General features: G+C 44.5%; 1 protein-coding gene across 4 annotated transcripts in view; it reads left to right on the plus strand.

Moving 5' to 3' along the window:
• ASZ1 (ankyrin repeat, SAM and basic leucine zipper domain containing 1) overlaps positions 1-26,010 on the plus strand; it is a 323,240-nt gene that overhangs the window by 109,812 nt on the left and 187,418 nt on the right. For all 4 annotated transcript variants that reach the window (XM_056573848.1, XM_056573849.1, XM_056573846.1 and 1 more), the window contains exon 5: positions 7,278-7,389. In XM_056573848.1, coding sequence (XP_056429823.1) covers positions 7,278-7,389 — 112 coding nt within the window. The remainder of the gene's footprint in view (positions 1-7,277; positions 7,390-26,010) is intronic.

Below are 26,010 nucleotides of genomic sequence, written 5' to 3' on the forward strand. Positions count from 1 at the left end.
GAACGACTTGCTGCGCATGTATACCATTACTTTGTTATGTGAATAGCCTCCTGCACGTGCATATCATTACCGCACTATGTGAACAGTTTCCTGCACGTGCATATCATTACCGCACTATGTGAACGGCTTGCTGCGCATGTATACCATTACTTTGTTATGTGAATAGCCTCCTGCACGTGCATATCATTACCGCACTATGTGAACGGCTTGCTACGCATGTATATGATTACTGCATTGTGAGTACAGTCTCCTGCACATGCATATCATTACCGCATTATGTGTTAGGCCTCTTGCACATGTATTTGATTGCTGCATTGTGTGAACAGTCTCCTGCACATGCATATCATTACCGCTCTGTGTGATAGGCTTCTTGCTGATGCATATCATTACCGCACTGTGTGAACAGTCTCCTGCACATGCTTATCTTTACCGCAACACATGAGAGGCTTCTTGCACATGTATATCATTACCGCACTACGTTATAGGCTTCTTGCACATGTATATCATTACCGCACTACGTGATAGGCCTCCTGCGCATGTATATCATTACCGCACTATATGAACAGTCTCCTGCACATGTATAACATTACCGCTCTATGTAACAGCCTCCTGCACATGTATATCATTATCACATTTTGTAGTTCTGTGCCGCTGGGAGGATCTATATGTGTCTCCCGTATACTGAGACTCGCACACCTTTACACTCTATCGGACTCACCGCTCCGCCCCACCCTTGGGCTTATGCTTCACCCCCACAGCTGCCAATCTGGTCAGTCTTAGGCACGCTACACCAACAGCTGCGCTCACCTCCAACCTTTGTCTCTTAACTAACTTCCTCACAGTTTTCTTTTCATTTATTTTATATTTATACTTCTGTGTTTCCGGGCGGTGTGCCTCCAGCTGTTGTGGAGCTGCGATTCTCACTTATAGGAATCATGCCGTAGGGTTCATACACACGCTTGTACATACTTGTAGCATTATGCTGCGTACACACTTATAAGATTCATGCCGTACACAGTACACACTGGTAGGATATCCTGTACACACGCTTGTTGGATTCTTACTTACACGCGTTAGGATTATCCAGCACATTCGCCGGTAGCATTTATACGGTTCACTTGCTCGCATAATTCATAAAGTTCATGCGGTACATACCATTGTAGCATCCATACTGTACACTTGCTCGTAGGTTTACGTAGTATACACGCTTGTACTCGCTTGCAGGGTTCATACTACACACACTCTTGTAGCAGTCATGTTGTACACACTCATAGGATTCATACCTTGTACACGCTCATACAAGTCACACTGTACGCACGTTTATAGTATTACATGGTCCACGCTCGTAGGATTACTACTCAATATGCGCTAATAAGGTTTGTGCTGCACTCCCGCTCGCAGGACCTGTATCACGCGTGTTTGTAGGGTTATATTACTCGGGTGCACGCGGGAATCAGGCTGCGTGTGCACCCGTGGCATGTGTTCTGTACATGCACTTGCGCTATTTGTGAAGTTCGTACGCCCGCAGTTTAGTGCAGCGCACATGCTCATACAGCACATGGGGTGTGGCCCTGTACGCAGGTATGTGGTTATAATAGTTACTACTTGCCGGCTTATTCTCTGCCATCAGGTCGTGGTTAGCTTCAGGCATTCACTGGTGGTCTATACGCGTATATGGTTGGCCCGAGTATAGGTTCATCAAGTTGGTGGTACAGCCATGCATAGCGGTTCACGACAGTTTCACACGTAGTCGTTCTGCACGCATCTTTATATAGGCAGAGTGATACATAGCAGTTGTCGCTGCTGACACATATTCAGAACGACAATTACACGACGCACAGGCGGGGCTTACCCAGTAAACCGTTGCAGACGGGGTATGTCTCATTATCGTTGGTACTGACATGCCTTCTGAACGACACTGACATTACGCATAGGTGGTATTTACCTGTTAAGCCTGTCATGTTACAGAAAGGGTACGTCGCATAGTTCTTATGACTGACACGCCACACATAGGTGATGTATACCCATCATGCCTGCCACGCCTGCAGGGAGTACATCGCACGGTTGTTACTGACACGCCTTCAGAGCAGCAATAACGCCACACATAGGTGATAAGATTTGTTTTATTATCCAAGTAATCACCTCATGAACCTGACACGTCTTCAGGTTGTGTTTACTTGTGTCGTCGGTGCACCTCTTTTACGATATAGTCACGTTCTCAAAAAACGGAATTCACGATGTTTTGGGTTGTCATGGTACTCGTATAAACTTTCGCACTTACCACTGGGCACACGCTTATCTAGACTCAGTTACGCATATAATTCTCGTCCGACACGTCTTCGGATACTTTCCCTCTGTTCTGGTTTAAAGTGTCGTACGTTGTTCTCAAAGTAATCACCTCATGAACTTGACACGCTTTCAGGTTGTGATTACTTGCGTTGTCGATGCGCTCCTTTCTCTGTGTAGTTATGTCCCAAAAATGTACTTCATGGTGTTCTAGGTTGATTTGGTACTCGTATAACGTTTCGCACTTGTCACCGGGCGCATACTCGTCTAGACCCGGTTACGCATACGATTCTCGTCCGACACGTCTTCGGATACTTTCCCTCTGTTCTGGTTTAAAGTGTCGTACATTGTTCTCAAAGTAATCACCTCATGAACTTGACACGCTTTCAGGTTGTGATTACTTGCGCTGTCGATGCGCTCCTTTCTCTGTGTAGTTATGTCCCAAAAATGTACTTCATGGTGTTCTAGGTTGATTTGGTACTCGTATAACGTTTCGCACTTGTCACCGGGCGCATACTCGTCTAGACCCGGTTACGCATACGATTCTCGTCCGACACGTCTTCGGATACTTTCCCTCTGTTCTGGTTTAAAGTGTCGTACATTGTTCTCAAAGTAATCACCTCATGAACTTGACACGCTTTCAGGTTGTGATTACTTGCGTTGTCGATGCGCTCCTTTCTCTGTGTAGTCATGTCCCAAAAATGTACTTCATGCTGTTCTAGGTTGATATGATACTCGTATAACGTTTCGCACTTGTCACCGGGCGCATACTCGTCTAGGCCCGGTTACGCATACGATTCTCGTCCGACACGTCTTCAGATACTTTCCCTCTGTCCTGGTTTAAAGAGTTGATTATTATTGTCCAAGTAATCACCTCATGAACCTGACACGCTTTCAGGTTGTGATTGCTTGCGTTGTCGATGCGCTCCTTTCTCTGTGTAGTCATGTCCAAAAGTGTACTTCATGGTGTTCTAGGTTGATATGATACTCGTTTAGCATTTCGCACTTGTCACCGGGCGCATACTCGTCTAGGCCCGGTTACGCATACGGTTCTCGTCCGACACGTCTTCGGATACTTTCCCTCTGTCCTGGTTTAAAGAGTTGTTTATTGTTGTCCAAGTAATCACCTCATGAATCTGACACGTTTTCAGGTTGTGATTGCTTGCGTTGTCGGTGCATTCCTTTCTCTGTGTAGTCTCGTTCCTAAAGATGCTCTTCAGGGTGTTCTAGGTTGTTAAGGTACTTGTATAACGTTTCGCTCTTGTCACCGGGCACATACTTGTCTAGGTCCAGTCACGTATACAATTCTCATCCGTCACGTCTTCGGATACTCTCTCTCTGTCCTGGTGTTAGACGGTCAGCTATGTTATAGATAAATGAGCTTGGCTAGACGGTTAGTTTGGCTGTCCCTACTACATACATTTACTCTCACATGTGCTCACGTTGAAGGAGTCCAGAATATTGCAGCAGATGCCTTGTCAGCAAATACGCAAAAAATTTATGGTACGGCGTGGAACTCATTTCCAAATCCAGATCCAAGCACGCCGAGGGCGACAAGATTTCAGTTCCCTTCCTATTAGCATATGTCGGGTTTTGCCATTCCACACTGCATTTATCCCACAATACTATTAAGAGTTATCTAGCCGGTATCCAACACCATTTATCCTTGACCAATACCCGTAGTTACTCTATACTCTCTTCTCGCTTGGTGAAGTCCGCTCTGAAGGGCATCCTTGAGAAGGAAGTCCCTCGCAGCCCAGTCAGACAACCAATCACAGGCAACATGTTCAGGCAGTTGTCCGACTTGTTAGACTCCACACCATTGGGTATTCGTGATAGCCTCACATTAAAAGCGGCCATGTACCTTGCCTGTTATGGGTTTCTCAGACCGGGTGAGTGTACTACTCGGACCATTAACGCGCCCTTTCCTTAGGTCAGTCAGCTGTCACATGTCTCTGATCATTTCCAGCTGTCCCTCAGTCAGACCAAGACCTCGTCTCCGGGTCATACGGTGGTTGTCCGGTTTTTCCCACCGTGCACAAATGGTGTCCTGTCACAGTCCTCCGTGAATTGTTGAATGCCTGTGTTAACCTATCAGCTGACGACCCTTTACTCCATTTCAGATCCAACCCGCTAACTACTTCTCAATTCATCAAACATTTACGCATTTCGGTCAGGTCGCTGGGAGGAGTCCCGACTTCATTATCCGGTCACTCCTTCCGTATTGGCGCAGCTACAGCCACTTCTAAGCACGGGGTCCCGACCCACGTAATCATGAAATTAGGATGTTGGAAATGCGGATGCTACATGCAGTATTTCCCTAACCCTCGCAAAGAAATGGCTAGCGCATTCCAGTCTCTTGTGTTGTAATCTGCAATAAACAAATGTTTGTTTAAATCCGGGTTTTGCCCTCTTTTCCAGGCATATTCTTTACGCCGCAGTTATGGCACACTTCAGACTGCTTAGTTGAGGTCGATTAGGTTATTGGTTACAGTTGGTTGTTAGGTTAGTATTAGGGTTGTACGCATATCAGTCATGTAGCAACGACCACAAATGGAAAGGCCTGCGCAGCTGGCCTGTAATTGTGGGAGGAGCGGGATGACCATAAAACCCACGGCTCTCCCCCCTTCATTGACGCAGTGGGTTCTTCGCTCCCACCCGCCCCCCCTTCTTTTCATTCCATCACACTTACCACAGGGTATGCCCTCTTTTCCAGGCATATTCTTTACGCCGCAGTTATGGCACACTTCAGACTGCTTAGTTGAGGTCGATTAGGTTATTGGTTACAGTTGGTTGTTAGGTTAGTATTAGGGTTGTACGCATATCAGTCATGTAGCAACGACCACAAATGAGATTAAATAGAGGAAAAGAAAAAACCTTTATTGAAGGACAAATAAGTAATATATATTTTTCATGAAACAAGTGTACATATATACATATATATAGATAGATAGATAGATAGATAGATAGATAGATAGATAGATAGATATAGAGAGAGAGAGAGAGATGAAATTAAAATACAAATATCAAAAAATAATGAAGAGAAAATTTTACGAATCAGTTAGTACTGCTGAGTAGCAAAAGAAGGAAGTGATGATACCAACTGTCACTAATATCTCCCCCAGTCTACCCTGAGGAAGTTGCTCCTAGCAACGGAACGTGTGGGGTCTGGTGGAGCATGGACTTTTTATAAAACCGTTTGCCATCATCTGTGATTTGCCATTTGGGATCAGGATTTTCTCCATATTTGGATGCACTTTATTTCCACTCTGCTAGTATCTGCTGCTTACCATTTTATCCATTAACATTTACCTTCCATATTAATAGGCAGCTGGGGGATTATCTAGCAATGAGTGTGTTTGTTATTGCAGAGATACTTGTTTACATGAATAGCAATTCCTGACCCATGGTCATTTATATACATGTTGTTTTTGTGTGTATTTTTTGTATTGTTGCTATCCATGCTCCAGAAGGGAGAGCGTCTGGCCCCCTCCAGTGTTTGTCTTGGTGTTTCCCTTGGAGGACATCTCTTATGTGATTTTAAGCCTGTATTTTGTATGTGTAACTAATAAACGTGAATTGATTATAATATTTCTTTATTCTACTATCATTATTTTTGGGTGTGTAGGACATTACAGTGGTAGCCTCTTTTTCTTCTTTGTGCAACTGTCACTAATATATCTCACTTTGTATCCTGATTGGCGGTCATTGCATGGTAGCATGTTTGGCTATGCCATGCTTTACGTTTTCAAGATTTTTCTGTAATATTTACATATTCTTTTGCTGCTGAGTTAGTAAAAAGAGATTATAAAGTATAATAGGAGCGTCTTCTATTTCAATAAAATCAGTACTGTGGTCCCCGAAATATTGGCTTGCGAAGTTCCCCTTCTGAATTCAGGGAGTCGGGCGCGGGGCCCCGCCGGCTGGCCGTCCCTGCTTTCCATCTTCTCAATCAGCCGCCTCCTTAGTTAGCATATTCATATTCTGCGATTCCATATCCTAGATAGGAGAGTCGCATTTCACAAGAGCACTGCGCTCTGTCGGTAGAGCACATTCGCCGGCAGTTTACATACAGCTCTCATGTCCTGAGCTCTGACTGCTGAAAGCAGTCATGTGAGAGCTGTATGTAAACTGCCTGCACATGCACTCTACAGACAGTGGGCAGCGCTCACGTGACATGCGACTCACATCACTACGACGTGGAGTCGCAGAATATTAATATTCTAACTAAGGGGATATACTTATCTGGTCACATAAGATGTTTTGCAGAGGGAAAAGGCACAAGCGAGGGGTCCTTACTCTACCTAGCCTACCTTGAAGGGGCCAAGTGCTGCATTCCATAAAGTCTAGTGTGTATTATAATTTTATATTGTGCAATAGATGTATGTTCCATGTTTATATGGTGTGCATTATATATGATAGCAGTAGTCAGATTCCAACAAAGATTAATTTTCACTTCCTAGCTCTGGTTTCTGTAGGAATATAAAAGATAACTGTGCTATCTGATGGTGGCAGGTTCTCCAAAGCTCTTACAAAGTAATAGTACAAAGAAGAAAATCTGCAGCACTCCACTGGAATATGCCTTTGACTTATTTCTTTATTCACAGTAACTTGTTACAAACAGGAAAGTGGGTAGCGTACATAGGGGCTGCAATTGTTTCATGTCTTACAGCACCTTACTTGACAATGCATTGTAATGAAGCAGCTTTAACTCCTGTGTACACTCCCACCTATAACAATTATTTTTTTCCCCGTTTTTAAGTGGTTGCTCTTAAGTAAGGTTTGGCTTGGGTCACATTTTGATACACATGTCTATTAAACAGTGACCCAGTGAAGGATTCAAAACTTCCTACCTTTACCTAATATGCATTAAAAAAACTGTTTGGTTATAACAATGCCAGTATTTGGATTTTCTGCATTTGAAATATGAAAGATAAAAATAAATGTTTTTGCAGTGTCTATTTTAATTTATGTTCTAATCTTGTTTGCAGGAAGAAAATGACTGCAGTTATGCTCGCTGCAAGTAAAGGCCACACCCAAGTTGTTACACTACTGGTTGCCCATGGTGCTGATATAAATGCACAAGATGAAAGTGGTTTTACAGTAAGATGTAACTTTATTTGCTTCAACATAGCTGATATATTTTATAATGCATGGAAATGTCCTCAGTCAAAGGTGAATACTAGCTATATTGCAGAAGGTGCTTTTGCATCTGCTCCTTGGTTCCCGAAGAAACCGCTCAACCATAGTTTCCATGCACACTACAGATATTCCGCATGGAGTTAACTCTTAATGAATTCAGCTTGAAGCAGAATTCCATCTCAGTGGGATTCTGTTGCTTAGTGCATACTACGAATGTTCCATTCCAGATTACTTTATTGTATTGCAGGGGTTCTTTTCATCTCTAAATTCCGTCCAAAATTATCTCAGATTTTAGGCGGTTCTGATCAGCTGACTTTCAGTAGTGTGCATGGGCCCTTAGGCTGTGTTCACATGTTGAAATCTGGCGGAAATTTTTTTTCATAGGGTTTTTGCTGCACTGTGCAAACATGGCGGAATTTTTATGGCAGAAAGATCTGCCACAGAAATCCAGATTCTGCCTCCACAGAAAGAATTGACGAGAGTTCGTTCTGCAGAATCTGCATGGAAATACATTGCCTTCTATGGAGATGGCGCATTTAAGAATGGTCCCAGCACCGGCAAGTTCTTCTGGTGCCCACCGTTTTCAGAATGTCTTCTAGAAATCCGGGTGGACAGTCTGCTAAAAATTCTACAGTGTTAACATGGCCTTATACACTGCTCAAAAAAATAAAAGGAACACTAGGATAACACATCCTAGATCTGAATGAATGAACTAATCATATGAAATACTTTTGTTTTTACATAGTTTAATGTGCTGACAACAAAATCACACAAAAATTATCGATGCAAATGAAATTTATCAACCCATGGAGGTCTGGATATGGAGTCACACACAAAATCATCGAAAACCACACTACAGGCTGATCCCACTTTGATGTAATGTTCTTAAAACAAGTAAACATGAGGCTCAGTAGTGTCTGTGTGGCCTCCACGTGCCTGTATGACCTCCCTACAATGGCTGTGCATGCTCCTGATGAGGTGGCGGATGGTCTCCTGAGGGATGGCCTCCCAGACCTGGACTAAAACATCCGCCAACTATTGGACAGTCTGTTGTGCAACAGTCTGTTGGTGGATGGAGTGAGACATAATGTCCCAGATGTGCTCAATCGGATTTAGGTCTGGGGAATGGGCGAGCCAGTCCATAGCATTAATGCCTTCCTCTTGCAGGAACTGCTGACACACTCCAGCCACATGAGGTCTAGCATTGTCTTGCATTAGGAGGAACCCAGGGCCAACCGTACCAGCATATGGTCTCACAAAGGGGTCTGAGGATCTCATCTCAGTACCTAATGGCAGTCAGGCTACCTCTGGCAAGCACATGGAGGGCTGTGCAGCCCCCAAAGAATTGCCACCCCACACCATTACTGACCCACCGCCAAACCTGTCATGCAGGAGGAGGTTGCAGGCAGCAGAATGTTGTCCACGGCATCTCCAGACTCTGTGTCGTCTGTCACATGTGCGCAGTGGGAACCTGCTTTCATCTGTGAAGAGCACAAGGTGCCAGTAAGAATTTGCCAATCTTTGTGTTCTCTGGCAAATGCCAAACGTCCTGAACGATGTTGGGCTGTAAGCACAACCACGACCTGTGGACGTCGGGCCCTCATTCCACCCTCATGGAGTCTGTTTCTGACCGTTTGAGTGGACACATGCACATTTGTGGCCTGCTGGAGGTCATTTTGTAGGGCTCTGGCAGTGCCCTGCTCCTCCTTGCACAAAGGCGGAGGTAGCAGTCCTGCTGTTGGGTTGTTGCCCTCCTATGGCCTCCTCCACGTCTCCTGATGTACTGGCCTGTCTCCTGGTAGCGCCTCCATGCTATGGACACTACGCTGACACAGCAAACCTTCTTGCCACAGCTCGCATTGATGTGCCATCCTGGATGAGCTGCACTACCTGAGCCACTTGTGTGGGTTGTATACTCCGTCCCATGTTACCACTAGAGTGAAAGCACCGCCAGCATTCAAAAGTGATCAAAACATCAGCCAGGAAGCATAGGAACTGATAAGTGGTATGTGGTCACCACCTGCAGAACCACTCCTTTATTGGGGGTGTCTTGCTAATTGCCTATAATTTCCACCTGTTGTCTGTTCCATTTGCACAACAGCATGGGAAATTGATTGTCATTGTTGCTTCCTGAGTGGACAGTGTGATTTCACAGAAGTGTGATTGACTTGGAGTTACATTGTGTTGTTTAAGTGTTCACTTTTTGGCAGAGCAATTACTGAAGGAGATTCAAGTGTTCTAAATGACACATTGTGCACAGGTGCTAAAAATTTTACTGTCAAGGGATTTCTGCTGCAGAATGTGATCAAGGAAGAGAACCTGAACTGTGATTTATATGTTTGTATAAGTTGGAGCAGGATTTCAGAAAAAAAGAGCGAATTCTGACAAGACTCCTAGGATAGAGAGAGAGCCTGTTTGGCTTTGGGCCATGCCCAAGAGTGGAATGTAAGTGCTGTCTGAGTCGTTACCCTTTATCCCGCTCCAGAATGTGAAAGCTAGACTTCTGCTGCTAGAGGGCACAGGCTGCTCCACAAACATGGTCCCAGTATGTGTGGCAGTTCGCCCAGCGGACAGAAAGGGGATCAGACAATGAGTCTAGTAAGCAAGCTTGATCGTACCCAAAGATATGGCAGGAAGAGTTGTTGAACCTAGCAAGTGGTTGAGGAAGGCGGTAAAGGTTCGGTTTGGCAACAGTAGTACAGTACAGGAGGGGTCAAGTCCTGGAAAAAAAAAATGTGGGAACTCTTCCACATAATGGCTTGTCCTGCAGGACTCTCCTGATGGGAAGGGTGTCCCTGCTGTGGAAAAAGTGTAGGAACTTGGTTCCCACAAGTTCCTGCTGGACTTGAGCCCTGGGTCAAGAAACACAATATGGCAGATACTGAAAAGCACACCTTCGCTAGGATCCAAGAGAGCTCCGGCATGGGATGCTGAAAAGAACCCTATTATAAACATGCTGCCTAGGTGAGGGAAGATTAAGGAATGGGTGCAATGGATATTGAATGTAGCATGCAGCTATCTGCTTTAGGACTGATGCGGAAGTGCTGCAACACATCAGCTGCGGTTCAACACAGAGCAGTCCACAGCTTGGAAGGAAACTGAGTGCTGACTGGGACCAGAGGAATAGAGTAAGTAAGGAGAGCAGGCAGCCTGTGACCAGGACCAAATTCTTAAATCAGACTGTCATTGGGAGATACCGTTGGCATTACATGTGCAATATTTGAACAATCAGGGTATGGCATGTTTTAAGTCCTCTATCTGGGGTTATTCACCATGCATGCACAGTAGATGGACACTGGGAAGTATGGAGTGAGCTGGGGAGCTGACCCTGCTCCATATACGGTAGGCTGTGGCTGCTATCAGTTACCTCCAATCTTGGTCATTTAACCCCTTAGATGCTCTCGTCATTAACAACTGCAGCATCTAGGTGCTTAGAAGTTGCATTCTAGTCTCTTCGTGCCATTGATTGGCTCACTGCAGCATAACCCTGGGTTTCAATCTGTTATCGTGGCAACCAGGAGCCGTCTGATGGCCTCGGTTTCTGCAGTGATAGAACTACTGTTGCACCCTGCCAGAGGCAAGATACCTACATAGATGGGAATTTCTCAAGCTGTTTAGACAGCTTTTTTTTCTAAATTTGTCACAGTAAAAGTCGCAGGCTGGTCCCGTGCAACTTTTCTTGTAACATTTCATTTAGACTGTTTATTATTTTATGACCACTAATGGTCACTAATTTATCATATGCAAATTTTCAGTGAAAAGTCTCAAAAAAGTTGCATTGACCAGATTTAGAAGAAATCACAGGGCCATTCAACCCTGCTCTATATCACTCTATGCGACAATTGTATTAAGGTCCATGCGACTTTTTTATAGAATTGTCCCACAACCCGCCACTGCTCTGCCACATTTAACTAGAGCAGTTGAGTGGGCATTTATCAAAGTCTGTGTGCCGGCTGGTAAATTTGGCGCACAACCGCCACTTTCCCTGCTACTTTTTTCATCTGAACTGAACTAAAAGCAAGTTCAGTTTTTATAAATGCCCCTCATAGTGAGCACTGTTGAAAAAAGACACATGTCCATCAAGTTCAACCATGGAATTAAAGGGAAAAGGGGTATGGTTGGATGGAGGGGAAGGGATGTGATTCTCTATTTCTGCCAGACTGAGGGAATGCCCACTGTCCTTCTGACCTGGATCGGTTTTCCGCATAATTTTTTTTGTAAGGGCCATTTATATACTTACCATTCAAGGTCTTTTCTCAAGACTAAACAAATGCAATTCTTTTAATATTTTCTTATAGCTAAGATGTTTCACGCCCTTTATTAGTTTAGTTGCATGTCTCTGTACCCTTTCCAGCTCCGGAATGTCTGGGTTTTTGGTGCCCAAAACTGAACAGCATATTCCTAGTGAGGCCATACCAATGCTTTATAAAGTGGTAGTACTATGTCCCTGCCCCTTGAGTCCCTTTTGATTCATGACAATATCCCGGTAGCCTTAGAAGCAACTGCCTGACATTGCATGCTATTCTGTAGCCTATGATCTACAAGTACACCCAGATCCTTCTCTACCAGTGACTCTCCTAGTTTAACCCCCCCCCCCCCAAGACATACGATGCATGCAGGTTTTTTTGTACCCAGATGCTAGTACCAAGCACACACACTGTCTGTCCAAGTCATCTTCCATAGACTGTACCATGCTACAAAGTTTGGTGTCATCTGCAACGATAGAAAAAGAGCTGTTAATCCTATCCTCTATATCATTAATAAATAAATTAAACAAGCAGGCCCAGTACTGAACCTTGGGGTTCCCCACTAATTACCGGAGACCAATCAGAGTAGGAATTATTGACCACCATTCCATCAGTTTTCAATCCAGTTACAAACTAAAATTTCCAAACCCAAAGACCTTAAAGGAAAATGGTCAGCTAGTTTACCCACACTAAAGCCAATATACTGGGTGATAGTGTGGGTGAACTGGGAGTCCATAAAGGGGTCACTTTTTTTGAATGCCCTGGTCGCTAAATACTCCCCCGCTAAAGTTGCGTTTTCGGTCTTCTCAGTGGTGCTTTTGAAGGCCCCGCAGTCCATCACGCTTTGGGTCCCAGAGGAAGGGCCCGCCCCCGTTGTTTGCATATTCATTTTCTTCAATCCTAGTGACATGGAGTCACAGAGCGCTGTGCTCAAGGGGCATGTGACTCCATGTCACTAGGACGTGGGATTAAAGAAAATTAATATGCAAGCAACGGGGGCGGGCTTAGACCCCCTTCCTCCAGGACCCAAAGCGAGACCCGCCTTCAAAGGAGGACCCGCCTTCAAAGCGCCACTGAGAAGACTGAAAACCCAACATTAGCGGTGGAGTACTCAGCGCCCAGGGCACACACAAAAAATGAGCCCTGTATGGACTCCTGTTCACTCACACTATCGCCCAGTATATTGGGTTTAGTGTGTGAACTGGCTGACAGTTTTACTTTAACTTGCCTATCAGACGGCTGTCAGGGACAGTATCAAACACTTTAGCAAAATCCAAAAACACTATGAAGGAGATTTATCATTCTTTTCAAACGTATGGCTTTTATAAGACAATTTTTTTTAACTTACTATTTATCAAATAGTTGCACGACCTTGATAGAGAAATTGCACAAAAACCGGGAAACCCGCTTACAAAAACATTTTTTTAAACCGAAAAGTTTTCCCTTATGTTAATGGCCGAAGTTCTTCATCAACCCTTTATTACCAGTAGCGATGCTAGAGAGTGACACGGGGGGGGGGGGGGGGGGGGCTTACTGGATCGGGTGACACCCTGACTGGCACTAAATAGCTGCACTCCAACTATCCCGCAACAATCCATCCACCCTCCTCAGAAATGTAAAAATTTTAAAAACCTGCTACGTCGCACCATAAATATCCGTAGGCTTTTTGTTTAATTTTGAGGCCGCATTTTGTTACATTGGTGGGCGGAGTCTTGCGTTGCTGCGCTGAGGCTGGAGTTTACGTCAGGAAGAAAGACAGCGCAGCACTAGCTGGCACATAAACAGTAGTGAAGCCCCCCCCTCCCCAAGATGTTTTTGGATCCGGTTTATGGGTAGGTTCCGCTTTCATGAGGAATAGTAATGTAGAGGGGAGGGTGGGGTGCCGGCATAATGCACAGTAATGGAGGGAACAGTGGCTGATCAAGGGGGAGGGGCAATCCCCCCTCGAGATTGCTGCCCCCATCCCTGTACTCAGCTTCCGCTCCACCATTAACCCACCTTTCACACGCTGCTTGCTCATAGTTTACAGAATTTGAGCTGCAGGGACGCGATCCACAGCAGAGCGGTGCAATGACATCACAACATTGCGCCGGCGCAGCGAGCTCACGTCCCTGCGGCTCGCACAGTGCCCAAACAGTAAGCTGTTTGCTGGGCTAGCTAATCTTCATTTTTATAAGATGCTGCAGTAGAGTGTGAGTGTGTGTGTGTGACTGAGTAAATGTGTGTGTCTGAATGTGTGTGTGCATTAGCAGAAAAAGAATTGAATTAAACACCCATACACAGTGCAAGTAAGAAAGCTGTAGAAAAAACCTCAGGGGCGCACTGTATAGTACACAGTGCTTATGAAATCTTAGTGGCATATAAAAGGGGACATTTATTGTGAGGGAAACATAGCAGGGGGCATTATAAGTGGAGGGCACATGACGGGGGCATTATATGTGAGGGGCACATGACAGGGAGACATTGTATGTGAGGGGCACATGACAGGGGGGCCCCTTGTCATGTGCCTCTCTCATATAATGCCCTATGTGCTGTGCCCCTCACATATATTGCCCCCATCATGTGCCCCCTTGTTATATGCCCCTCAATATAATGCCAGCATGTACGTGTCCTAAAATTAACAAGGTGTGCAGTGTGTATTTTCAACCTTAAAATTAAGTTCTTCTATCTTTACTAAACCCATGCTGTCTATCACTTATAATACTATCATCACCTATGTATTGAAGTATGGAAATACCCCATATGTCAACGTAAAGTGCTCTGCTGGCGCACTACAATGCTCAGAAGAGAAGGAGCAAAATGTGGCTTTTTGAAACAGAATTTTGCTGAAATGGTTTTTGGGGGGCATGTTGCATTTAGCAAGTCCCCAGGGTGCCAGAACAGCAAAAAAAAAAAAAAAAAAAAAAAAAAAAAAAAAAAAAAAAAACAGGACAGTACGGAGGATGATTGGTGTATATTATACCACAGATCACCCTCCTTTTTCGGGTCATTGGGTCACATGTGAGGGACCCTCCTCGGCGATGTGTCGGGATGCCTGCTGAACAAAAAAGGTTAGTGGGGTTCCATCCACCGTATGCCCACTGGTTTCAGTGCAATTACAATGTTTCGCCCACAAACATGTGGTGTGGCCATGTTTCTTCATCTAGGACCCCAAAGACACTGCAGAGGTGTCAGAGGCACTGGCATAGATGTTAATGGAGGATAAAAACACCACAACATCCTCCCTAAAAGATATATACAGACGACTTCAAATGAGATGCTAAAAGTCTGCTTTCGGGGAGTAACACCTATGACACGTATCAACAGTCAATGTACCCATACAGCATAGTCTAACCGGAGTGAGATAACAGCCATGTATTATGTAGAGTTGTATTATCTTGTTGTTGGGAGGGGGGAAAACCATATTATGGGAGGATATTACCTCCTGCCAATCCTCCTCTGATGTAGAAGGTATGTGGAACTTACAATACACCTTAGCTAACAGGGGTACCTGAAAGTGCTTAGTAACACTTAGATGTCTGTACAGGGCAGAGAGAAGACCTTTAGGCCCCTGGGAAAGGAGCAATCCTATAAGGGGATATTACAAAATCATAGTCCCGGGTTGAGGTAAGGGCAGACCATTATCTTCCTGCATTTAGGAGAAAGATTTACGAACATTGTTGGAGAACACAGACTGTACCATGAGCACACCATGCACTTTTCAGAATGGAAGATCTATGTCTACAGTAATGTTTGGGAAGTTAGCATTGTCCCAGAGGGGCAGATCAGATGTGACATCTGTGTAGGAGTGTAGAGATTGATCTGTTCTCCACACCAGTAGGGCCAAATGATGTATCAGAAAAAGGTGATGACCACCTGTTAATGGGGTCTCCAGCCACGCTTTATGATTGGTCTCTAGGATATAGTGAGCGAGATGATGCTCAGATCTTGGGTGATGGGGGAGCCACTTCCCAATTCAAAGTCGTAGCTGACTTGCCAAATAATACGCCAGAATATCTGGTAGGGCGTTGTCCACCTGGTCCTTCAAGCGCTGCAGCACTGATAAGTTTAGACCTAGAATTCCCCTAAATAAATGATGGTAAGAGACTGTGGAGTGACTTCCATCTTTTAAGACCTAAAGGCCTTTCGGGAGAATAATCATTCGATCTGACCAGGGACAGATAGAGGAAGGGAACTCCAGAGTTTCAACTTCTCCTTCACCAAAATAAGCAATGGCATAACGTTAAACGGAAGGTCTCTAGTCAGATCGGTATAGATTATAACCACCTGGAGGCCGCAGGCCATTTCTGGCTAACTGGAAGGGCAAAGAGGAAGAAAGGCCGATTGGTCCACTTAATCCGGAGACCTGACAAGGTACCAAAGCTGTCAATAACCGGAATCACACAAGGCAAGGTGGTACGAGCATCATCATGAAACAAAGTCATATCATCGGCATAAAGCCCTATTTTATTCTCTCTACATACCAGCATGATGCCAGTAATTGCTGAGTCCTTTCGAATAACAATGGAGAGGGGCTCCACTGTTACCACAAAAAAGAGCGTCGACAGAGGGAACCCCTGCCCTGTGCTCCCACCGAAGGCACAGGTAGAGAAACCTGCCTTCTGCTGTCATCATTGGGTCTTCTTCTCTGGTCTGACCTTAAGCATACAAATAGCATTGATCAGTATCTGCAATCTAAAGATTGCAAAAAATAGTCTCCCCTGGGGACTATAGTGTAAAGACAAATAATAATAAAATAAACATATTCGTTAACGCTGACACCTGATGGCCGTATCGGGAACTGTCCAGAGCAGGAGAAAATCCCCATAGCAAACCTATGCTGCTCTGGAAAGTTCCTGATACGGGCATCAGGTGTCAGCAGAGAGCACTGTGGACAAGACAAAAAAGAAATTCAAAAAGAAAAGAATTTCCTCTGAAGCATACAGCGGCTTAAAAGTACTGGAAGGGTAAAGATTTTTTAATATAAGTAATTTACAAGTGTGTTCAACTTTCTGGCACCAGTTGATTTAAAAAAAAATATTTTCCACTGGAGTACCCCTTTTTAAATACGGACCCCATATGGACTTCATATGCCGACCCCAAATCCCCTTCTCATATTCCGACCTCCTATCCTGTCCTCATTTTTTGTCCTCATATCTCGACCCCATATTCGGACCCCATATCCCGTCCCCATTTCTAAACCTCATATCCTGTCCTCAGGTGGAGCGGAGTTGTGATGAAGATATTGTAAGCTGAAAATAAAAGGGGTGTTGCTTAAAGGTTGGGTGTTTCTTTGCAAGATGAGGCATGGAATGTGGGGAGGGTGTGGCTTGCCAGCCGGACTGACGCACTCAGCAGGAGATGCAGAGTGGAGCTTGTGGTGTATTGTACCAGAAGTCCTATATACTTGCGTGGGACTTGAAACAAAAACCCCATGCTTCACATATGTGGGGGTAGGTTACGATTCATTTTACTATTTTATATATCTTTATTTGACATATAAGTAACTAACATGTGACCAAGTTTTATCGAAATATCTCCAGCCGTACGGAAGTTCTGGTGTAACATACATTTCCCATAGATTTGCATTGGACTTTAAACGGAAACCCACGACCCTCGCAAATGAGGGTTGGTTAGGGTTAAATTAACTATCCTATAATTTTTAGTGGACCTATAAGTAACGTGACCAAGTGTTATGGAAATATCTCCTGCTGTTTGGAAGTTATGCAAACATATATTTCCTATAGACTTGTATGAGACTTTAAACAAAAACCCTGACTCTTTCAAATAGGGGTGGGTATGGGTTACATTACCTATCCTATGTTTGTTGTTGACATATAAGTAACGTGTGCCAAGTTTCATATTAATATCTTCAGCCTATTTTTTTTCATATTATATATTTTATATGCTGTAATTTTATATGCTGTAACATTATATATGTTGTAATTATGCCTTGGTCTATAATTGAGTCCCACTTTATTCTTATTTATTTATTTAATCTTATTACATTTTATGCACGCCTTTCATTATTACCACCATTATTAATACAACCAATTCCCTACCTTCTATATATATTTTCACATATTTTACTCTATATTAAATGCTGTTTACCTTCCAAGAGCCCATCGGAATAAGCCGGGGGACAGGCACATTCAATTCCTACACTACTCTTTAGGTAAAAGAAGCAGCATTCTGCATTAATGGCCCTCCACACAGCTTTGCCGGGATCAGATATCGTGCATATGAAAGCGATATGGAGCAGGGTGCCGATACAAGCAATTTGCAAATAGCTATGTAACGCTCAGCTTTGCCAGGATCAGATAGCGTGCATATAAACGGGCTAATGCCGTAGCGGGGGTGGGGGGGGGGGGGGAACGGGCTAGCAAAAAAAAATAAAAATAGGATGGTGGGAGCTACCCTTTAAGTACCACCTCACCAGGACGTACATTTACGTCCTGAGTGGTTAAGGGGTTAATGTAGCAGAAAGAAAAAAAGTAATCCACAATGTCCCCATCAAAATAAAAATGGTACTGATGATAAAAAATACAGATCATAAAAAAATAAAGCACAAAAAATTTGAAATTAGAAAAAATTTAAACATTTGAAAAAATAAGAAAGTTATAGGAGTCAGAAGAGAACATTTTAAGCATACTGATTTTTCTTTTGAAGCTATAAGGGGGAGATTTATCGGAACGTGCTGAGGAGGAAAAGGAGTAGTTGCCCATAGCAACCAATCAGATATGTGTACCCCTATAGTGTGTCCTGGTGTCAATGTAAGTGGCAGTGCTATGGCTCCAAGCCTGGCCAGTACCTTCTATAGCCACCCCGTACCTTCAAGTACAGCACTTCAGGAACTAAAAAAATTCTGATAATACAATTTTACAAAGACTACTGTATATTGAAAAAAGTGGGCGGGGCAATGCATTTTCAATTTTGGTTTTCGGACAAGCACAGCTAAAATTTTCGGTTTCGGTTTAGGCCCAAAATTTCCCTTTTCAGTGCATCCCTAAGATTTACCAAATCATCACCTCCAATGGATTCCTTCGAATATGTTGTTTGAGGCCAAATTGGAAGTTATACTGTAATTGATCAGGCCTAAGAGAAGAGTAATGACACAGAGACAACATGCTTTATACACAGTCTTATGATGTTTTACTACATAAACAAGATTCTTATAGGCATACAACAAAAATGGCACACTGCCAGATTATATGCAATTTCAACAGATGTCCCATCTTAGGAAGAAGCAGGATATATGTGAGGCTTCAAACTAGATAGCCTTGAGGCTTCCTGTAAGGTCAGCAATTGTAAGCTTGAATATAAGCTTCCTGGCTATAATTGCTAGTAAAGTTCAGGCTTAGCTCATACTGAAATATAGACAAAATGGTGGATTATAGACAACATGGCTGATGATATACAAGAAGGGGTATAAAATATAAAAGGAGAATATAAGAGTATATAAAAACATATAACAAGCTGACTTCCTTCACACCATCTATTTAGGTGTGATAATAAAATAAAAATCGTTCTCTCTGACTCGCTAGCAGAACATATTTTAGTTCTGTTTTTATTATACACAATTGGAAACAATCTATAACCATCACCATTGCCCTGTTTAGTGACTTTATTACTTTTAATGTTGTGTGTCTAATAATTTTATAACTAGTTATAGTATATACTACAACTACATAGCTGTATACATTTTAGTTACATTATGGGTTAGCTGCACCATTTTAGTACATCCACTATAAAGCTGTAAGCCAGAGTGTACTAGGTTCCCAGGCTTTCGGTTTGACCCGGCAGCATTTACAGAGTATTTATTTAAGCATGTAATGTACTTTTATCATTTGCATCATGCACATCTTGAGAAAGGGCTCAGTACGGGCCCAAAACACGTTGAATACTGCATGTAATTTTATTCTTATCAATAAACTGGTATCCTTGGGAGAAGTGCCAGGACTGGAGGTTTTTCATTTTCTATAATACAAGGTTTAGGTAGGAAGGCTGGGCAACACTGGTAAAACTAGTTGAAAAAAAAAAAAAAAAAAACTACCAAAATGAATGGTACCAAAACTACAGATCCCCACACAATAAACTAGTCCTTACACAGTTCTGTGTCATGTTATGTTGATGAAAAGATTTTTATTTTCTAAATATTACAACATAATAGTAACATGTCGGTTTACGGTAGGTTGGAAAGCAGTACTGCAATGCATTTGTAATGATTTAAATTACATGTTTTAAGGTTTGTATCCCATTGGTGAATCGGCTACTTAATGATAGGAAAACCTATGAATTATTATCAGGTAACCCTACTAGAAGTTACCTGCATGAGTTACAAGAATTGCTTTATGGGGCTTTATCTGAGGGATTTATTACTGAAGAGGAGTATGGTATAGTGTTGTTCAACCCAAATCCAGTTGTTGCAACATTTTATGCACTACCTAAGGTGCACAAGCAAGTCAACCCTATACCTGGTAGGCCCATCGTGACTGGTTGCAATAATCTAAAACAAGGATGCAGTCAATACATTAATGAATTATTGATTCCGTTTGTAGGTGCTCTTCCCTCATTCTTGAAAGACCTTACAGACATGGTTTGTAAGTTAAATGGAATTACTGTGTCAGATCACACAATTTTGGCTAGCCTAGACGTAGAGGCCCTATATAGTAACACCAGACACGATCTAAGACTTAAAGCGGTGGCACATTTTTTGAAAATGAAAAGTACACATTTTCATGCGCACAACTCTTTTATTTTGTCACTTCTTAGGTTTGATTTCACAAATTTTTTTATTTTCAATGGAAAATATTTTCACCAGATAAAGGCATCAGCTATGGGCACGGTGTGTGCACCTACTTATGCAAACCTTGTTCTTGGGTGGTGGGAGGACAAAATAGTATTCACTGAGGACAATGAAAAATACACTAAACACATTTCTTTTTGGGGCCGCTTTATTGATGACATTTTGATTTTATTCCAGACAGGAGGCTCGTATCAGATGCATATTCCTTCTTTATTTTGCTCAATAGCAGAAAGAAATGCAAGCATTAATAACATACAAAGAAAAAATGCTGGTGTGTAGGCACCTAGTAACCATAGTAACTCCCTCTCTCAACTCCACCAATAATCACACAGACTGTCCCATATAAACTGGCTACAGCTCCTCCTCCTCCTTCTCTTTTTTTCTGCTCAGTAGCAGCATAGTGTACAGAGAAGTGTCTCCCTCAATCTTATTGTTATTGCCTGCCTGGGGTTCTTCTGGGATCCGTTTCATACGTTCTTCCCTGGGGCCCTGGTGGTTTTAGTCACCCTGGTTATTTCCTCTGTCTGTTATCTATATGTACTTTTTGCCTGGGGTTGGTACTCCAGACTCCAGCTTCTTCCTACCTTGTTTTTCCTTTCACCTGTTTTCGCTCCCTGTTTCTATACTTCTCAGCACTCTCCCTGTTTTCCACTCTGTAGTGAAGCCTTCTTTCGTGCTTACCTGCTTGTCGGGCGACCCTCCGCCATTCCTCTGACGTCAGGGCTTCTTCCCCGTCCTGGTTCTCGCGGGAGCTCCCTGCACCCTGCTGCACTACCAGTGAAGCATCTTATTTGTTTCATACTGTACTTATTGACATTGGGTACAACATTTTAACAGCGGTTTTATTTTTGTTTCTTTACAGCCCTGTGACCAGTCCCTTTACCCGTACTCTAGTCACTCATTGGTGCATACATATAGTGTTCCCTAATTGACCATCATGTCTGATAATAATTTGACTCTGCCTTCTGGCGGTGCGTCCTCCTCAGCACAGGACGCTTATGTTCTCCCCACTGACCTGTTAGAACAATTGACGAGGTCCATGCATGCGGCTATAGCGTCCGCCATGTCCGTAGTTGACAAAATTTCACACTCTGTGTCTCGTTCTGGGTCTCTGGCGCTTGCACAACCTCGCCAGGAGGGGTCGGTGGTGACTCCCGCACCCTATCTCCCATGTTTCCTCACAAGCGCCCAGCCTACTAGGACCCGGTAAGTCTGGCCGAAAAAGACGTAATTGTGCAGACATACTTACCCGTCCCACTGATCTACCAGCATCTGGGGATGGCGTGAACCCTGATAAGACCTCAGTGCGTCCTGAGGATAACGATATGTTGAGTGCTAGACCCCCAGCCGACGGGGATTATACAATTGGTCGGGCCTCTTGTTCCTCAAAAAGGAAAAAACCGGACTCGTTTGATGAGTCAGAGGACGAGTCTGATGTGATGTCCGATCATCATGATAGTGATCTGAGTGAGGAAGACTATCATTTTGAAGAGAAGGCTGGCCCTTCGTCTACGCCTACCTCCAAGTCTGAGACTCCTTCGGGGGCCCTTTTGGACTCATTGGGAGTTCCCTATTTTAGCCTGGACGATATTACTCACCCTAGGTCCGGTGAGTGGACATCCATGTCTCAGGTGTCTAATTATATTGCAGCCTGGTTGAGGAAGTCGCTGGATCGCGCCAACCGTAATAAACTTAGGGCGAAATGCCCTAGACCGTCCATTGACAATAAGGTGGCGATGACGCCCGGATTGAACCCCATATTGGTGAAGTACCTTCTCAAATCGGGCAAGAACCAGGTAAAGGGAGTAGATAAATGATTCAAGGGGATGCAGAACAAGTTATTGGATGTCCTGGGTCGACTGACCAAAATTTTTGACTTGTCTGAACAGGCGGTCGCTTCAGGCGCCCCTGTGAACGCAGAGGTTCTGAGGGGTTGGGCGTTGCGAGCGGTATGTATGCTCGGCATTGCCAACACTGCGATGTCGGAGGAACGCCGTAAGTCCGTCATGATGCTACTGGACCCGCAGTTGACACATTTAGCCAGCGACGAGCCAGGCCCATCTGCGGATAGCCTTCTCTTTGGTGAGTCATTCATTAAAAATATTAACAAATTTGTCAGGCTGTTTTCCAGTCTCAGTAAGGCCCAAACTTCTCTTAAAAAATCTTCCCAAGGAAAGGTTTTCAACAAGGCTGGAAGGGGTAGGGGATGCCCTTCCAGGCGCGGATCTTACTATCGACCCTATAATAGAGGACAGTTTATTCCTGAAAGGCAACAATATGCCCTTGTTCCATCTACACAACCGGTCAACCCCTTTTCCCGACCAGAAGCCGCCCTTGGAGAGTGCGAGGAACAGCATGTGGGTTCCCGAGAGCCAGGAGTACAGGTGAGATTTGTTCCTCCACGGCTGCCGGATATACCGGTGGGGGGCCGCGTCTAGTGTATTTTTCCCACGCCTGGTCCCAGATCACGTCAGATCCATGGGTACTGCAGGTGGTGTCGGGCTATTGCATAGAGTTCGCATGCACTCCTGTACAGGACCAATGGCCAAAGGCGATTCAATTTGCAGAGGCAGACAGAGGTCTGATTCGCATGGAACTGATGGAGTTGGAACAAAAACGAGCTATAATAGAGGTGCCTTGGAATGCCCCAGGTTTTGTGAGCAACATATTTTTGGTCAAAAAGAGGGACGGTGGGCACCGACCCGTGATCAATTTACGTTATCTAAACGAATGCGTAGTGTATTGGCATTTCAAGATGGAAGGGATACATCTGCTCAGGGATCTTCTGTTGCCAGGAGACTGGCTGGCAAAGATACATCTGAAAGATGCGTACCTTATGGTGCCAATTCACCCTTCTTTCCGTCAATATCTCCAGTTCTGTTGGGAAGGCCACAAATGGGAGTTCACTTGTCTCCCGTTCGGTCTTTCCCAGCCCCGTGGTGTTTCACCAAACTGTTGAGAACGGTCATGGCCTTGCGGGTCATGGCGCCCACGAGTGCGCTGACCAGACGACACGTTCAGTGGACGATGTCGCTCCTTTCAGAGCTAGGGTTCTTGATCAACGAGAAAAAGTCGGTGTTATTACCGGCGAGGTGCATGGAGTTTCTGGGTTTTCTGGTAGATACCCAGTCTGCCACCTTGAGCCTGCGGACCAAGAATTTGGCCACAATTCGCAAAGAAATTCGTGGACTTCTCAGCCAACAGGTGGTTTCGTTGAAAGCAATCGCACGGCTTGTCGGTCTGTTAACTGCCTCAGTTCAAGCGATGTTTCCGTCCCCTTTGCACTGAGCGTTACAGCGCCTAAAGATCCGGCACTTAAGGGGGAGGGGGGCGGCAATCGTATTCAGACAAGGTTCTGCTGTCACAGGAGGCCAAAGAGGAACTCCTGTGGTGGCGTCGACATGTCCAGGATTGGAATGGCAAGACCATTTTCAATTCCAAGCCGGACTTGGTGATGGAGTCGGATGCCAGTCTCTCCGGCCGGGGTGCCCGCTGCGGGACATCTTCCACAGGAGGGAAATGGTCGGCGATGGAGGCGCAGTTACACATTAACTGCCTGGAACTCCTCGCGGGCTCCTTTGCTCTCTGGAGCTTCGCGTCCCACAGATCAGATTGTTGCATTCTACTGCGCATGGACAATGTGGCGGCTGTGTAATACATCAACCGGCTGAGGGGAATGAAGTTGAAGGCTCTCGCAGACCTGGCGGCGGAATTTTGGCGATTTTGTCTACAACAGAACAGTGTTGAAGGCGGAATACCCTCCGGGGATTTCCAATTCCATTGCGGACTGGAACTCCAGGTATCTTAGGGATTCCAGCGACTGGACCCGTCTGTGTTCCAGTTGCTACAGTCGTTGTGGGGCCCGATGACCGTGGACCTTTTCGCTTCTCGGCTCAATCGTCAACTGGATCTGTTTTTCAGTTGGCGACCGGATCCAGAGGCCGCAGCGACAGATGCGTTTCTTCAACATTGGACGCAGGACACACTCTATGCCTTTTCCGCTATTTGCGATGATTCCCAGAGTACTCTGGCAGGTGGAGAATCAAAAGGCGACTCTGGTGTTGATCACCCCGTGGTGGCCGACCCAATCGTGGTTTCCCCAGATTCTGGGGATGACCATAGATGTTCCGAGGGTGTGTCCGCGCCTTCCCATGTTGCTTCAGGGTCTGACCGGGGAATTGTATCCCTTAGTACTACTCGATCAATTAGCATTGATGGCTTGGTTAATTTCGGGGTATCGTCACTTGGGAGACGTATTTTGCAAACAGCTAGTGATCTCATTAATGAGGCATGGGCACCGGGTACCAGATCGGCTTACCGATCAGCCTGGGATTTTGGCTACGTTGGTGCTCACGACGGGATCTGGATCCCGTTCGTGCCCCTGTAGCGGAGATTTTGCTGTGGATAAAGCTTACCACACAATCAATGTTTATCGTTCGGCCATCTCGGCATACCATTCTTTGGTGGATGGTTTGTTAGTTGGCCAACATCCTGTTATGTCGTCTGATGAGGGGAATCCGGTTTAAAAGACCGCCCTCATCTCGGTATCAGACTACATGGGATGTTTCTATAGTTATACACATGTTTGAGATGTGGGAAGACAATGACGATCTTTCGTTTAAACTTCTTTCCTTTAAACTAACTATGTTATTATGTCTTATCTCCATTAAACGTATTTTGGACGTTCATGCTTTAAACGTTTCTCGGAGGCAGTTTACCCCCGATGGGGTTCGTTTTTCCATTTGCCGACGTACTAAAACAAATTTATGTTCGTTTTTTTACCAGTCGTTCCCGTTGCACCCGAAGTTGTGTGTGGTACATGGTCTTCGGTCCTATGAACAAAGGACTGCTACGTATCGTTCTGCGCAGAATTCGCAACTTTTGATTTCGTTCTGTTCTCCGCATTTACCTTTTTCACCTCCTACGTTAGCTCTGTGGGTGAGACAGACTATGGCTTTGGTGGGGATTGATGTTTTTAAGGCCCATTCCACTAGGAGTTCTATGTCTACTAAGGCTTTCCAAACGGGAGGTTCACTTTCTGAAATTTTGAAAGCGGCAAATTGGTCGTCTGAGGACGTTTTTTGGACGTTTTATTTTAAACCTCCTCATGTTTCTATGTCTGTTTTATAAATATGATGTATTGAGTCTTCTATTGTTAATGCTTTAAACATGCATCTGATACGAGCCTCCTGTCTGGAATAAAATTTTGGATTTTCCTAATATAATGATGGAAAATATGGATTTTATAAACACAGGAGGCGAGTATCATCCCGCCCATGTTTCCCTACCCTATTCTATTGAGTCTGTTCTGTTTTGCAGGATATTGAGAGGGTCGTGATCTTCTGGATGTTGTGGCGGTGATGTCACCCGTTGGAGACGCTGTTTCCAGTTGAAGTTTCTTCGTTGGGATGTTAGAGTTCCAGTGGATGTTTTGGAGTTCCACAGAGGACGGAGGATGTCGCGTTCCGAATAGTCTTCTGGTGTTCGGGCGGTGGTCATGTACTGGAAGACTGCATGGCATAAAGAAAGAAGAGGAGGAGGAGCGGCAGC

The sequence above is a fragment of the Hyla sarda genome, chromosome 4, assembly GCF_029499605.1.
Source record: "Hyla sarda isolate aHylSar1 chromosome 4, aHylSar1.hap1, whole genome shotgun sequence".
In the NCBI taxonomy this organism is placed as follows: Eukaryota; Metazoa; Chordata; class Amphibia; order Anura; family Hylidae; genus Hyla; species Hyla sarda.